General features: G+C 56.7%; 1 protein-coding gene across 2 annotated transcripts; it reads right to left on the bottom strand.

Moving 5' to 3' along the window:
- Positions 1 to 2025: 2025 nt before the first annotated feature.
- Positions 2026 to 12272, bottom strand: HSPB7 (heat shock protein family B (small) member 7). 2 transcript variants are annotated; one of them, XM_006110466.5, is made up of 3 exons: positions 11986 to 12272; positions 8828 to 8961; positions 2026 to 4839 (listed from the first exon to the last, which is right to left on the bottom strand). In XM_006110466.5, the coding sequence occupies exons 1-3, from the start codon at positions 12098 to 12100 to the stop codon at positions 4654 to 4656; spliced, it is 435 nt and encodes a 144-aa protein (XP_006110528.2). In that variant the 5' UTR covers positions 12101 to 12272; the 3' UTR covers positions 2026 to 4653. The 2 variants fall into 2 exon arrangements, with proteins under 2 accessions (XP_006110528.2, XP_006110527.2); XM_006110465.5 differs by having other exon boundaries at positions 11932 to 12270.
- Positions 12273 to 14674: the final 2402 nt, after the last annotated feature.

Raw genomic sequence — 14674 nt, 5'->3', positions numbered from 1 at the left:
GGTTGGATATTAGGAAAAACTATTTCACTAGGAGGGTGGTGAAGCACTGGAATGGGTTCCCTAGGGAAGTAGTGGAGTCTCCATCCCTGGAGGTGTTTAAGTCTCGGCTTGACAATGCCCTGGCCGGGTTGATTTAGTTGGAATTGGTCCTGCCTAGAGCAGGGGGCTGGACTTGATGACCTTCTGAGGTCTCTTCCAGTTCTATGATTCTATGATTCTCTGATGGGGTTGAAGCTAGATTCCAGCTCTGGCCTGTGTGGGAGGTGGGAAGGCTGCCATGATTATGAGGGTTAGCCAGCAGCCTGGGGACTTGTAGCCAGGTGGAGTGGCCAATAGGAATGTAGGAATAGGAATTTCAAACTGGGACAAAGGAATTTGGATTTTTCCCTCCTTTGGCTCTGTGAGTTTCTCTGCAGCTACAGAGAGAGACAAACATGTCTCCCTTTCTCCAAGAAACAATACTTCACTTTCTGTAAGTAGGGTAAAGTTTAGATAAACCCGTTAGGTTTTCTTGTTTTATGGTTTGGGTATGGGATCTGATGTCTGCACTTTTTAAAAGACATTTTGGCTTTTCTTTGTAACTAAGTTCTAGGCCCATGGAGTTTCTCCATGGCTGTGTCTACACTGGCGTGAATTTCCGGAACTGCTTAAAACGGAATACTATTCTGTTTTCAGTTTTTCCGGAAAAGGAGCGTCTACATGGGCAGGCTGCTTTTCCGGAAAAGCCCTTTTTCCGGAAAAGCGTCTGTGGCCAATGTAGACGCGCTTTTCCGGAAAAGAGCCCCGATCGCCATTTTCGCAATCGGGGCTTTTTTCCGGAAAAGACTACTGGGCTGTCTACACTGGCCCTTTTCCGGAACAGTTTTCCGGAATAAGGACTTATGCCCGAGTGGGAGCAGAATAGTTTTTCCGGAATAGCGGCTGATTTTGTACAGTAGAGCATCGTTGCTTTTCCAGAAATTCAAGGGCCAGTGTAGACAGCTCGCAGCTTATTCCGGAAAAGCGGCTGATTTTCCGGAATAAGTGGCCCAGTGTAGACACAGCCCATGAGTATATTTTGTTACCTTTCCATCTAGTCATTATGCTTGCAACCGGAATATTGTTGTAATAATAAAAGTTCTTTCTCTTTTCTTTTTATTAACCTGGGATTGGTTAATTGTGTGCTCTGATTTTTACTTTAGGGGTGAGATTTCCCAAATGATCTTTCCTCTGATTTCTTTATTAATATTTGGGTGGTGGCAGCAGACTTTTTTTTCCCAAAATCTGGGGTTTTAAGATTTTCGGGGAAGTTTTATACCAAAGCCTGGTAGATAAGGTTTTAGGGTACACCTGCTGGTCCCTACTTCTGCATTTATCATGCCAGAGTGGGGAAAGAGCCATGACAAAGGCGAATCCCAGTTTCTAGCTGGGAGCTGCGACATTTGAACCCACTCGGTTAAGCAGAGTGTGGCTAGGGGCTGTGGGTTTGCAGAAATGTTGGTGGTGCCCCGAATGTCCAGGGCCCGCACTGGCCCCAGGCTCTGAGAGGGGGCTTGGGTAAGGGAAGGCTGTGGGCTCTGGGAGGTAGTTTGAGGGCAGGATCAGTGCAGGCTGCAGGCTCAGGGGGCCTTGATGCAGGAGAGGATCTAGGGCAGAGCCCCCTGTAAGCTGAGCTCTCAGGCGGCTGCCCAGGAGAGATTTAGGTGCTGCCCAGCTGAATAGCCGAGCTCTACAGCCACACACAGCTGGCAGCCAGTACTGGTGGTGCACATCTGTACATGCCTCGGTGCACAGAACCAAATTGATTCTGCACATGGACGGGAACTATTCAAGGGTCTGTTGATCTGGGGTGCAGGTTCAGTGCCTTGATGGAGGATTTGTGGAATGCCGGCCGGCTGGTCGGACACAGGGTGTGCTGGGGTACCACTGGCCAAGGTCCTTCTGTCAAGGTGCAGGCCAGGCTTGTCCGGCTCCATGGCCATCGTCAGCCCCAACCTCCACTGGGTTCCCAGCTCCAGGCCGGAGTCACAAGAGCCTGGTGCCCAAGGGGTCTGTAAGGAACAAGCTAATCGGCAGTGACAAACCTCTGACCCTCCTCATGAGCCAGCCAGGTTCCTGCCCCCGACACCATAGGAGTGAGCCGGGCACAGCTGGCTTGTGTGAGACAGCCCTGGCTACCCAGGCCTGCTGGGCTTCGACTCCTACCAGCACCCAGCCCTGCACCTCCTGCCCAGGAGCGCCCCACACGTGAGCAAAGAGGCTACTTAGAGCTCCATGGCGGTAGGCGAATCTTGACGGAGATGGCCCAGGCAAGGCAGTGCAGAGGGCAGAGTCCTGACCTGCAAGAGCCCCAAGCCATTGGCTCTCTGCCCCTGTGAGGAGGGGGCCACGCTGGGTGTTTGTGATGGAGGCACCTAGGGCACAGCGCCCAGGCCGAGAAGGGCCCCACTGTGTGCTACGGAGACCCGGCTGGAATGGCCGGAAAACATGTCCAGTGCAGTGAGTGACGGGGCTGGAGGAGCGGAGCCAGGCAGCTGCGGGGAGGGGGAGGGTGACAGGCTCTCTGGGGCAGACGGCAGCAGAAGGAAAGCAACGAGCCAAGAGGCTGCGGCCGTCTGGAGCTACCCTCGTTTATAACAAAGCAACCAAGCTCTACACAGTCACTCCAGTGCAGGGTCAGTGCAGCCCCTGTGGCTGGGGTAGCCATGCTGGTCTGCTCCAGTGGGTCTATGGATCAAAGTGTGTTCACCTCCCCTCCCCCAGCCTGACACAGGCCACCAGGAGGAGTCACTTGGGCCCAGCTGATCTTGCTGGCTCCTCCAGGCCTGCCTTTTCCTTGGGACCTGGCTGCAGTTGCACTGGGAGCTGTCAGGACTGGTCTCTGGCAGACCCTGCCCCCGTCCCTGCTTTGCCCTCTGTGCACATTGGACCCCGAGCTCCCTGCTGGGCCCTGGGGCTGCTGCCCGGGGTCTGTTCCCTGCGCTGATTCTGGCTGCCTTGAGCAATGGGATCGGTAGCTGTCTAAGCCAGATCCATCCCCTCCCAGCACTCGCACTGCTGGGGCTCTGGCTGGACTCACCCTCCGGGATTTGCCCCTCCATCCCTGAGGCAGGACTGGGCTCACCAGTAAATACATCAGCCTGGCCTCCCTCTCAAGTGGTTCCTATGGATTCCCCCCTCGGAACTGTCTCCTGAGCTGCGCCCAAGGAGACCCCTGCTCCGGCTCCCATGGGGCGTGCCCACGACCGCACCTGATCCCAGTGTTACCGAACGCCCCGGGAGGTGGAGACTGGGCTGGTGTCTGTAAAGTTCCATATTGGAGATGGGGCTGACCCAGCTAGCAGCCTGGGGTTTGAGCATAATCGGAGTTCAGGAGTGTTTGGATCTGAGGGGCCGTTCCTCCCCATGCCCTATGCTACGTGAATGCCTGAGCAGGCCCTGCCCCTGCCCCTGCCCCTGCCCCGCCAGAGGGATCAGTGCCCCAGGAAGGACCAACGTTGTTGTTCAGCGACTCTCACAAGGGTGCCCACGGTTTCCACGTTCTTGCAGGGCCAGAGCCGTACTTGGAGAGGGATTGTGACAGGTCTGTGAAAGACCCCAGGGAGTCCCACTGGGTCACAGCAGAGGGGAATGAACCTGTGTCCAAAACTCAGCTGTCTGGCAAAGCCAACAGGCCCCGGCGGGACATTATGACAGATAGCATGTCCCCTTGGGGAAGGCCCTTGCACCCCGATCTCCTGCTGCACAGCTCCGCCCTTTCTTCCCCTTCCCCGGCAGGGCCACTTGTTCCAGGACAACTGATCTGCTGGCAAAGGTGGCAAGATCCCATGGGCAGAAACACGTCTGCTCCCAAGCGTCAGGGCCTGCAGCTGGTGAGTGCTTCTCACCAGCCCAAACCCGTCTCCGGCGGGTGCTCCACTGGAGTCAGTGCTTGCCTGTCCCCTCTGAGCCCGGGCCGGAGCAGGAGTAACTCCGTTCAGCAGGGCCACAGCAGGTCAGAGAAGACTCAGCCCCAGTGAATTTAGTTTTATAAATGAATAAAGTCTCAGCCCTAAGGGTCTGCCTGCATGTCCCTCCGCAGAGAGTCAGGGGAGCCTCCTAGGCCTGGGACGGGCTGCCTGCTTCCCTAGGGTGGGGCGACCTGCGACACCGCCTGGCCTGAGGGGGGTTTGGCTCCCATCAGGAACACCCAAGAGCTCCAGGTTAAACCTGGGGGCTAAACTCTCCTTCCAGTTGTGTCAGCACAAGCCCATTGGGCCAGAGCCTGGTCGCAGTCACCCTGAGTGAATCCGGAGGAGCCAGCACCAAATCCTGCTCTCACTGCCGGTTGTGGCAACACTCCTAAGAGGTGCCAAGGCCACATGGTTCGGGTGGAGGGGCTAACCGCACGTCAGGCCAGCTCCTCAGCTGGTGGAAATCCGCATAGCTCCACGGACTCACTGCAGTCACATATGCTCAGTGGGGCCATACTGCTTAACACCAGCCCAGGGCAAGGCCCCCAGTGGCCGCTCTGCTGGTGTATCTGTGACCCCACTTTGGCCCAATGCCCCTTTTGCTTTTGCTGAAGTTCTGAGATTTGCCCCAGCTGCTCTTTAAAGAGTCATTTCTAGGGCACCTCAGGCCAGCTGCTTCCCCAAGCCCCGGCCCCCGGCCCCCGGCCCCAGCCCCCGCCACTCAGATTTTGATTTCAGTCCGGAAGGTCTGTTGGACGTGCTCTGTGTGTTTGGCTGGGTGCCGCCTGGCTTTGATGGTGAGGGTGCCATCCACGCCCAGGGCCGAGGTGACGGAAGTGGGGTTCACGTCTTCAGGCAGCTGGCACTTGTGAGTGAAGGTGTTCATGACGGTCCCGTCCGCAGCGAGCTGGAAGGGAGGAAGAAAGAGACGCGGGTCACGCGAGCGGCTCTAGCATGGGCTGCCCGCACCCCAGGCTGGAGGTGAAAGAACATGGCCCCTGGGGTGTCTGGTCTGGCCCCACCTTCCCTGCTTGTGAGCTTGTGCAGATCTCTTCCTCTGCCCCCATGTGCTGGGTCCCGGGGGCGGGCTGAGTGTCTCGGAGAGGCTCAGAGGAAGGCAGCTGCAGAGAGGCAGGGTTAGAAGAGGAGACTGGGCATCAAGACACCAGAGTCCTGTTGCTGCTTGTCCCTGCTAGTGCCCCTCGTCTGACAGTTGGACCAAGGACCGTCGGGCAGGTGGGTAGGTGGGAGCTGAATTTGTGCCTGCTTGGAAAGCACTTTCTGCTCGGTGGAAGAAGGGTCCAGAAATGGGCAAAGGCTGGCTGCTGTGGGGAACTTTTCTGTGCGTCCTCAGAGGCACTGCCAGGGCTGCCCGGTGGGGGCCCACGCAGGGCTCTGCTCTCACAGGTGTGCAGGGGACGAGTGGTTGCTGTGGAGAGGCTCACATCTGCGTGAGGAGTCCGAGATACCCCCGAGGGGTCTGTGCAAGGGGGCAGCTGCAACTCACAGCGCTTCCTATTGGCAGGAGCTGTGAGCTCTCCATGGCGCCTCCAGCTGTTTGGGCTGATTGTGCTCATGCGCCCAGCCATGGCATCCTGCATCCACCTTACAGTGACTCCAGCTGGAAGTAGCTGTAAGCTCCCCATACCCAGAGCTCCTGCACCACGTGCTACAGTGTCTCCGGCTGGAAGGGGCTAGGGTGGCTGTAGCTGTAAGCTCCCCATACCCAGAGCTCCTGCACCACGTGCTACAGTGTCTCCGGCTGGAAGGGGCTAGGGTGGCTGTAGCTGTAAGCTCCCCATACCCAGAGCTCCTGCACCATGTGCTACAGTGTCTCCGGCTGGAAGGGGCTAGGGTGGCTGTAGCTGTAAGCTCCCCATACCCAGAGCTCCTGCACCACGTGCTACAGTGTCTCCGGCTGGAAGGGGCTAGGGTGGCTGTAGCTGTAAGCTCCCCATACCCAGAGCTCCTGCACCACGTGCTACAGTGTCTCTGGCTGGAAGGGGCTAGGGTGGCTGTAGCTGTAAGCTCCGCATACCCAGTGCTCCTGCACCATGTGCTACAGTGTCTCCGGCTGCGAAAGCCTGGGACTGGAGTAGCTGGGAGTCTGGTGGCACTTTAAAGACTCACAAATCAAATGTATTGAGGTGCTAGAGCAGGAGCTTCTGAGAGCTACAGCCCATTTCCTCAGACGCTGAAGAGAAAAAACATGAAAGACAGAAAGAGGGGAAAGGGTTAGAGAGCTGGGACTGACCTTCTGCACGTGGCAAGAAGACCTGACTGATGGGCGCGCCACTCCATGTGCTTGTTTGGACCTCGCTGCAGTGTGTCACATTTGCATATGAATTCAAGCTCAGCAGTTTCGCTGTGCAGGCTGGTTCTGAGGGTTTTCTGTCTGAGAATGGCAACTGGCAAATCTGAAACTGGGCACCCCGGGAGGTTAAAGTGCCCCCCACTGGCTTTTGGATGCTGCCATTCTTAATCTCTGATTTGTATCCACTGAGTCTATTGCACAGAGACAGTTTGATTTGGCCAATGCACATGGCAGAGGAGCATTGCTGGCACATGTTGGCATTTATCACCTTGGCGGATGTGCAGGTGAACAAGCCTTTGATGGTCTGGCTGATGTGGTTAGGTCCTGTGATGGTGTCATGAGGTGTGTGGACAGAGTTGGCAACGGGGTTTGTAGCAGGGATGGGTTCCCAGATCAGTATTTCGGTTGTGGCCTGTGGTATTTATTTCAGGTTGGGGACTGTCTGTAAGTGACGACTGGCCTGCCTCCAAAGGTCTGTGAGCAAGGGACCGTCATCTAGGATAGGTTGTAGACCCCGATGATGTGCAGGAGAGGTTTTAGCTGGCGGCGGTAGGTCCTGTCTAGTGGTCTGCTGCTTTCTTTGTTGGGTCTGTCCTGTAGTAGGGGGCTTCTGTACACAATAGCACCTCCTGCTGGAAGAGGCTGCTGCTGGCGTTGCCTGTCTTTCTCCCTAGATAGTGTGTCTGAGTTGTGCCCTGACATGTTTCCAAACAAGGAGCTGCAGTCAGAGTGGAAGCGCAGGAGGGTCTTGGGAAAGTTACATCATTCTGCAGCTCCCAATGGAGTGATTAAGCGCAGATATTAAAGCACCATGGCTACTCTCCAGAACATAGTGTTCCCAGAAAGTGGCCTGGGAGTGAGCAGAGCCCTTGAATGGCAGAGAAGATCAGGATGTACCAGCCAGGGAGAGGAGATAGCCCTGGAGAATGCCTGTCCTCATACCCTACGTCCCCAGGATAGGCACCGTGTAGGCAGAGCAGGGCAAGTTTCCCCAGTATTGTCCTGCTGCCAGTGTGCTTTGATCTGCCCTAGAGGGGATAGGAGGGCAGAGGGCATCATCTAGGGCTGCACTTTTCACTATTTGGCAAAAAAAGGTCAAAGTGAGAGCTCTACCAGCTTCAAAATTAACACGCTGCTTGCTCCTTAGTGGCATCATGTTACAGCCAAATACCATCGGCTACACACCCCACAACTGAAACACTGATCCAGGACCCCATCCCTGTAACTTCGTGTTACAGAGCCAGAGTTAGTGGCATCATGTTACAGAGTTACATGTTACTGGAGGAACTAAAGCAGAGGCTGCACGCACAGTAAAACAGTGTCCTTTATAACACAATAGCCTGGAAAATATACGGATTAAAAAGGCGAGTGCACTTTTTAAGAGGAGAATAATACAAAGCTTCCTTTAAAAACTGGCTGTGCCAAGGCATGCCTCTTCCTCTGAGCCCCCGAGCCCTGACTCTGCTCCCTGGCGGGGCCGCTGTATGGGCAGAGCAATCTCTGGCAGAAGCGCTGGGTAGGTAGAGCAGGAGTTCAGGGATGCCCATTTTTCCAGGGTTCCCCAATTGGCTGGGGCCCCTGGACACAAGCCCCCATTAGACCATTAAAGGAACCTGGGCACAGCGAGTCTATTCTAGGCCTTGCATATAGAATAATAATCGAGATGCAGCCGTGTTAGGCTGGTCTGGCTGAAACAAGAGGCAGGACCGTGCAGCACTGTAGAGACTAACAAGATGGTTTGTTAGGTGATGAGCTTTCGTGGAGGTGGGTCTGGCCCAGGAAAGCTCATCACCTAATACACCATCTTGTTAGTCTTTAAAGGGCTGCACAGTCCTGGCTTTTATTCTAGGCCTGTAATTCCCAGCTGAAGAGGGCAGGGTCACACATGGGGCTGTAGAAGATCCGTCAGCCAGCCAGCAAAAGAGAGCACTTTGAAAGAGAGGGTAGCTGCTGGGAGAAGGCTGAGGGAGATGCCTGCCAGCTCTGAGCTGGGGCAGAGGGCCGAAGGCAGGGAAGCAGCTGGGACTTGCCCATTGATGTCTTCTTGCAGAAGGGGCCAGAGGGAGTGAAAAATGCTCCCAGCAGAGGCGGTTGGGTTTGCATGGGAAGAGTGGAGTTGCACCCCAGAAAGGAGGATGGGGTGGGGCTCCTGGCAGAAGACACTGGGGACTGGGAGAATGAAAGGCTGGGTTGGTCAGGATTATGTGTAGGGCCTGTGCGTTAGACACTCTTTGCACTAGAGGATGAGCTTCTGCCAAGCTTCTGGGGACTCAGAAGGGAAACTGGGCCACTCGCAGGGCTGCCCTGAGGGGGCTCCTGGGGGGAGGCCTTTGCAGTGGGTTTGAGCAGTGGGGCGGAAGGCTCAGGCCCAGGCTGGGTGGAGATGCTGTGCCCAGTCACAGTCGTTCGGGGGAACACAAGTCTTCTAAGCTTGTCCTGCCCGTGGTGCCCATAGCACCTCCAAGGCAACTGACCTACCCGGGGCAGAGGGAAGGTTACGGGTGGAGCGAGCGGCTAGCACTGCTGCTCCAGGCCCCGTTCTCCTGGGCACGCAGAAGGCCGCTACAATGGGGACATTCACCTTCTCAGCGCGGACCTCGATCTGGTTGTTGGAGGTGGTGACGATGATGTCCTCAGGGGAGAAGTCGCTGACGTCCACGGCAAACTGGTAGGTGTCTCCCAGGGTCTTGATGTTCCCCATGTTGCCTGGCCGGGCTGCGGGGAGGGGAAAGAACAAAGTGACGTACTTCTGATCCCTGGGCTGGGATTTCTCGCCATCTCTTCACCTGGAGCTGGCTTAGATCCAGCTGTACAGGGGCGGGGGGTGGAAATCTGGGTGGATTTCTTATCCTTGACTGGAGCAGAGGAGGGTGGTTTCTCCCCCCCCCCCCAGATATTGGGCATGACCCCAGACCCACTGAAGTCAGGGGAGTCTTCTAAGGACTTTGGATCAGTGGCTGTGCGCTCCTCAGTAACCTGCGCCTGGAGCGGGGGACTCAGCAGACAGGTTCTAACTGCAGCACTACTCTGCTGAACACATTGTTGGTGCTCTGAGAGGGGCTTTCTCTTTATGGTGGCGGGAGGGGGGGGGAGGGGAGGCAGTGCCTGGGGAAACCAAGCATGGGACTTTCAAAACCGCTTGTGCAGAGTCTCATCCAACAGTGCTCGTGCAAAAGCCTGTGATTTGCGCACAAAGTTACTGTGGTTGCATTGGCACAAGCGAGGCAGTTGGAGGTGTGCCGCGGAGAACAACAGAATTCAAAATGGCCACGCTAACAGGGGCAGGTGACCTCCCCCCTCCAACTTTCCCCTGACCCTTTTTCTCCCTGACTTCTTTTTTTTCTTTGCTCAACAAAAAGTCTTTGGTGTTCCTCATAAAAGAAATGATTGTTTGGCGTTCCTCGGTCTTACACAGTTTAAGAAACACCGCTCTGGAAATAAGGCAGTGTCCCACAACACCGGCCACAGCCCGACAGCAGGCCCCTCTTATGCTGCGATGTTGAGGGCAGTGAAACGGGCTTGAGTCTGCTTTCACTTTCCACTGGTTTACATCTGGAATCATTCCCTTGAAATCAATGGGCTTGTGCTGCTGTCATGTGTCAGCAGTTCTGTTCCTGTGTGATGCCTCCAGCTTGGCTTTCAGCATCCAGCTGTGCCTGGGGTTGAGCTGGCAGCTCTCAGCCCGGTTCTGCCTCTTTCCATTTGGTCCATATGTGCCAGGTGGGCCCAGGCTAAGCCCTGATGCCTGCAAAACCCCTTCTGGGAAGGTTTTCTTGCAGTCATTAGCTAGAGTCCCACCGTGCTCAGTTAACTGGTCAGCAAGTCTGTCTTCCCTCAGGCTAACTGCTCACAGCAGCCAGCTCCTCCCCTCTGGGGTGTGAAATGCCCACAAACACAGCAGCAAAAGACAGGACTATGCAGCACTTTAAAGACTAACGATGGTTTATTAGGTGATGAGCTTTCCTGGGCCAGACCCACTTCCTCAGGTCAATATGTGGAAGAAAATTGGCAGGACCATATGCACCAAAGGGTACAAACACAGGCTGATTGATACATTTATGCAGAGAACATCCGGTACATCATTCCAGCCTGCACTTTGCCTGGGAATGGTTCCTTGGGGTGGAACAGGGGCCAGGTCACCCCTCATCCACAGGCTGGAGCTATGCCGAGCCCTCTGCAGCGCGGCCAGTGGGCCCCAGCGGCATTGGCTGCCTGCGTACGTCACGTGACCTGGCTTCTCTTTACATTTCATCACAACATGGGGTTTTCGGTTTCTCGAACACCTGGCTTTTGGCTGCAGACTTGCTTTCCCGGCTACCTGAGCGCACAGCCCTCTCACCCGGATTGGGGAACACAAAGGGAAGCGGCTGCACTGGGGGACACTTACACAGACAGATCTCCCCAAAGGCTCTTTCGAAAGGTGGGCCTAGCCTGCCCCCGAACGGACTCTCTCCACCGGACGACCTAATAGGGCCCCTGAGATGGGGGAGTTCCTGTGTTGCTGCTGTCTCCAGCTCAGAGAGACCCTGTGAGAAGGCAGGGGGTGAGGTAGGAGCCCGGGCCCCGCTGACACCCTGGTGAGAGCATAGAGGTGACACTGACACACTCGGACAACACCCCTCCTCCTCTGCCAGAGCCCCCACTGTCCATGCAAACTGACATCAGTTCCTGCCATTTCCCTGCGGGGTCCCAGTGATCAACCCCTTGGGCTGCCCTGATGCTCTTACGGGAGACACCGGGAGGTTCCCAAGGCCTGTCAGCTGCCAGCTGCGCCCCTGAGACCTGCATAACCACCCAAGGGCAGGCCGGGGTCCCTTGTCACTGAGCTCGGCACGGTCTCCTCGCCACATGCAAAGCACCAAGTGAAGGATTAGCAGGTGCTCCTAGGTCACAGTCAAGGCAGTCCCCGGGGGAACACAGTGGTCATGTGTTCTCCCTCCTCCGCTCCCCACCCTGCCAACTCTCTGCTGTCTCATGGGGGTCTCCCTCAGTGTTAATGCGTTTTCACGTAGCTCCCCTCATCCGGGGCTGTGCCTCCCTCGGGACTCTGCCCCGCACCCCAGGAACATCTGCTGCTAGGTAGGATGGGACAGGTCCTGCCTGCTCTGTGCCTCCAGGAGCTTCCAAGAGCTGACATTGCCCATGCCTGTCTCCCTGCTTCCCCCTTGAAAACAGGCCAAGCATATGCTGGGAACAAGCAGCGAGAGAAACCACCCCCCGTTCTGGGAGCTTCAGACACTTCCCTGGCAATCTCTGCAGCACCCCTGCTGCCATGAGGCTGGGACGGGAATGGCTGCGAGTGCCCCCCACACCTGTGCTCCTGCACCGTCCCCCCCAGCACCTCCTCAAGGGAGAACTGGAAGCAGAGTAGCTGTGAGAGTCCCTCTTGCTGGGGGCAGCTGAGACTGGAGACTGAGCTTTTCTGCTGGGGCAGAGGGGCCGAGAACTTCCCCCAGCTTCCCGGGGACTCTTCAGGAGCAGGCGAGAAAAGCCCTTTAACGCTGGCTAAGGGATGTGCACAAGGAATCAGTTGGGAGACTGGACAGGAGCTCAGCAGAAGCCAGTTTTACCCCCACCTACAGATGCAACTGCCCAATGACTCTGCCAGCAAACCACCACCACTGCCCGCTTTGCCCCCTTCCCATGCCACACGCCACCAGAGCTCGCCAGCAGGTGCCAACTTGCCTGGGAACCCCAGGGACTCGTTGCGTGGCCGCATGAAGCTCCCGAAGTCCTCACCGAACAGGCTGTGGGCTGTCTCCATGTGCTGATCCCGGGCGGGGGCAGATGAGGCCAAAGAGCTCTGTTGGAAGGTGCGCTCGGAGCGAAAGGCCGAGGAAGATTTCAAGCTCATTCACCTCCAGGGGCTTTGCAGGGAGGAGGGAGGAAAAACAGCCACCCACAAGGTGGACAAAACCCCTCTTCACTCCTGGAGGAAAATGGGAATCGGAGCTTTTCCAGGTGGCCCTGCCTCTGCCCCGTGTGCAGCAGGCTGGGAGGATGGAGCCAGCACTGTCCAGAGGCAGCTGAGGGGTTTATAAAGCCCCTGCATGCTGCAGGCTGCCTTCCAGCCCACTGGAAATCAGTCTAAATTTAGGTGCTTCTGCATCACTTGGGCGGCCGTGGAAACTTGCCCCTTCGCCAGGGCTCCAAGCAAACAGAGCGGGGAGGAATCTGATCTCATTGCTGGCATTCCAGCCTGCCTGGATAATGCAGCTCTCGCTCGCTCCTGGCTGCGCCAGGCTGCAGTGGGCTGATGGCCCATGTGTGCGTGTGGGGAGCAATACGGGAGCGCTCGGAAGGGAAAGGGGGATGGGTGTTGATGTCACAGATTAGTGCCCATCCTGGGATGACTGGGGGAGGGGGAGCGCTAGGACACGTGCCTGCCTGAATCATGCCCTTCTCTTATCCAAGAGTCTGACTCTGCAAGCACCTCGCCTCTCACGGGAGGGAGGTGCGTGTTAGCCATGTTAGGGAAACTGAGGCACAACAAGGCACAGGGACTGGTCCAAGGTCGCCCAGTGAGCAGACACAGCCAGGGATAAAAGCCAGGTGCCATACTTCAGTGCTGTTTTCCTTCATGTCCCTGCTTTTCCCATTGGCCAGCCACTGCGAGTCTCAAAGCAGCTGGGAACTGTCACAATGTCAGGCTCAAGGTGAGGTTACTGCAGTGTCCTTCCAGAGGCCCTGGGAGATCAGGAGGAGCGAGTTCCTGGGAGCTTTGCTTCTTAGCCAACAAAAAGAACAGGCACTGTTAGGGCATAAATTAACCGTGCGACTGCTCCAGAGTGACTCAGCCCCTCTGATGAGAGGAGGCTCCGTCTCCCAGGATGGGTGGGGGAAGGAATTGCCATGAACCAGGGCTAAGAAAGGGTTGATTAGTCATGGGTAGCTGTGAGTCTGGAGGGGGGTGGCAGAGAAAGGGGAGTGGCCAGGAGAGGAAAGCGAGAGAACCCTGCCATCCGCGGATGTCTGCACGTCTGCGGCTGTGGGGTGGGGGCCGAGCGCTGCAGCGCCTTTCTGCAGGTATCTGCAGGGCTCTGGAAATGGAAGCAGGACAGAGGGAGCATGAAGATCTCTGCAGATGGAGCTGTAAAGTAGGGAAGGGGCTAGGGACGCGCTGGGGTTGGGGTGCTGGTTGAAGAGAGCACAAGCTGGCCTGAGATAGTGAGACTGGGTCTGCCAAGGGGATGAGAGTGGGGAAACTGAAGTAGAGTTTGGGGCTCCAAGGGCAGAAGAGTGAGGGCCCTTTGCACTAGGGCCTTGAAACAAGGGCTGGGGCTCCCTGAGGCAATCTCGAGGCGCAGGCACCCGGCATGGCTGCGCTGAGAGCAGGATGAGGTGGGAGTGACGCGGAAATTCCTGCAAGGGCCTGGGTTGGGCAGCCCTGGTGCATGGGTGCTGGGGACGTGCTGCCAGGGGACACGTGCAGGTAATTTCTATGCCACCTTGGCAGGCCTAGCTCCAGACCTCCTGCTGCTCTGGTATCTCCAGCACAGGACACAGTGAGTGCCACTGAGGCTCACAAATGACTTGAAAGGACAGGACCTTATTTCTCTACATGACTGTTACCCGAGCCCTCCAGTCACTCAAGGGACTTCGTCCTGGCTGGATGCTGGTGACCAAATGTTTCCACTGACGAATTCAGGGGGCAGGGGAATCATGTCAGCTACACGGTGGGTTTGTGCATCCTTCCCCGCACACCCCGCTCTCCCCGATATGTTCACACTTCCAGAGCCGAGGCCCCCGGCACTTTCTCTGGGTACGTCTAAACCACATGGCTCCATCGACGGAGCCATGTAGATTTGTTGTTTTGGCAAAGGGAAATGAAGCCACGATTTAAATGATCGCGGCTTCATTTAAATTTACATGGCTGCCGCGCTGAGCCGACAAACAGCTGATCAGTGCGCTAGTCTGGACGCTCCCCTGCCGCCATCAACGCCCTTTGTCGGCAGCCCCGGTAAACCTCATCCCACGAGGAATAACGGGGCTGCTGACAAAGGGCGTTGATGTCGGCAGGGGAGCGTCCAGACTAGCGCGCTGATCAGCTGTTTGTCGGCTCAGCGCGGCAGCCATGTAAATGTAAATGAAGCCGCGATCATTTAAATCGTGGCTTCATTTACCTTTGCCTATGTGTCTAATCTACATGGCTCTGCCGACAGAGGCATGCAGTCTAGACACAGCCTCTGAGCAACACACCAGCCTGGCACACGCGGAGAAGCAGGGCTGCATTAACCTTTTGTGGGCCCAGAGTCAAACATGTTTGGGGGCTCCCGTTGGGGCAGTGGAGCATGGCACGGGGCAGGGCCTTGATCCCCAGAGCAAGGGGCCAGCCAGCGCCATGGCACGGCAGGGGGGACCCTCCTCCGCCCAGCCAGGGCACCGGCAGTATTTACAAGCCAGCAGTTGCCAGACACACACTGGCCTG

This window comes from Pelodiscus sinensis, chromosome 24, assembly GCF_052426305.1.
Source record: "Pelodiscus sinensis isolate ZL-2025 chromosome 24, ASM5242630v1, whole genome shotgun sequence".
Taxonomy (NCBI): Eukaryota; Metazoa; Chordata; order Testudines; family Trionychidae; genus Pelodiscus; species Pelodiscus sinensis.
The sequence above is the reverse complement of the archived record's forward strand: the minus strand, read 5'-3'. Positions and strand labels throughout refer to the sequence as shown.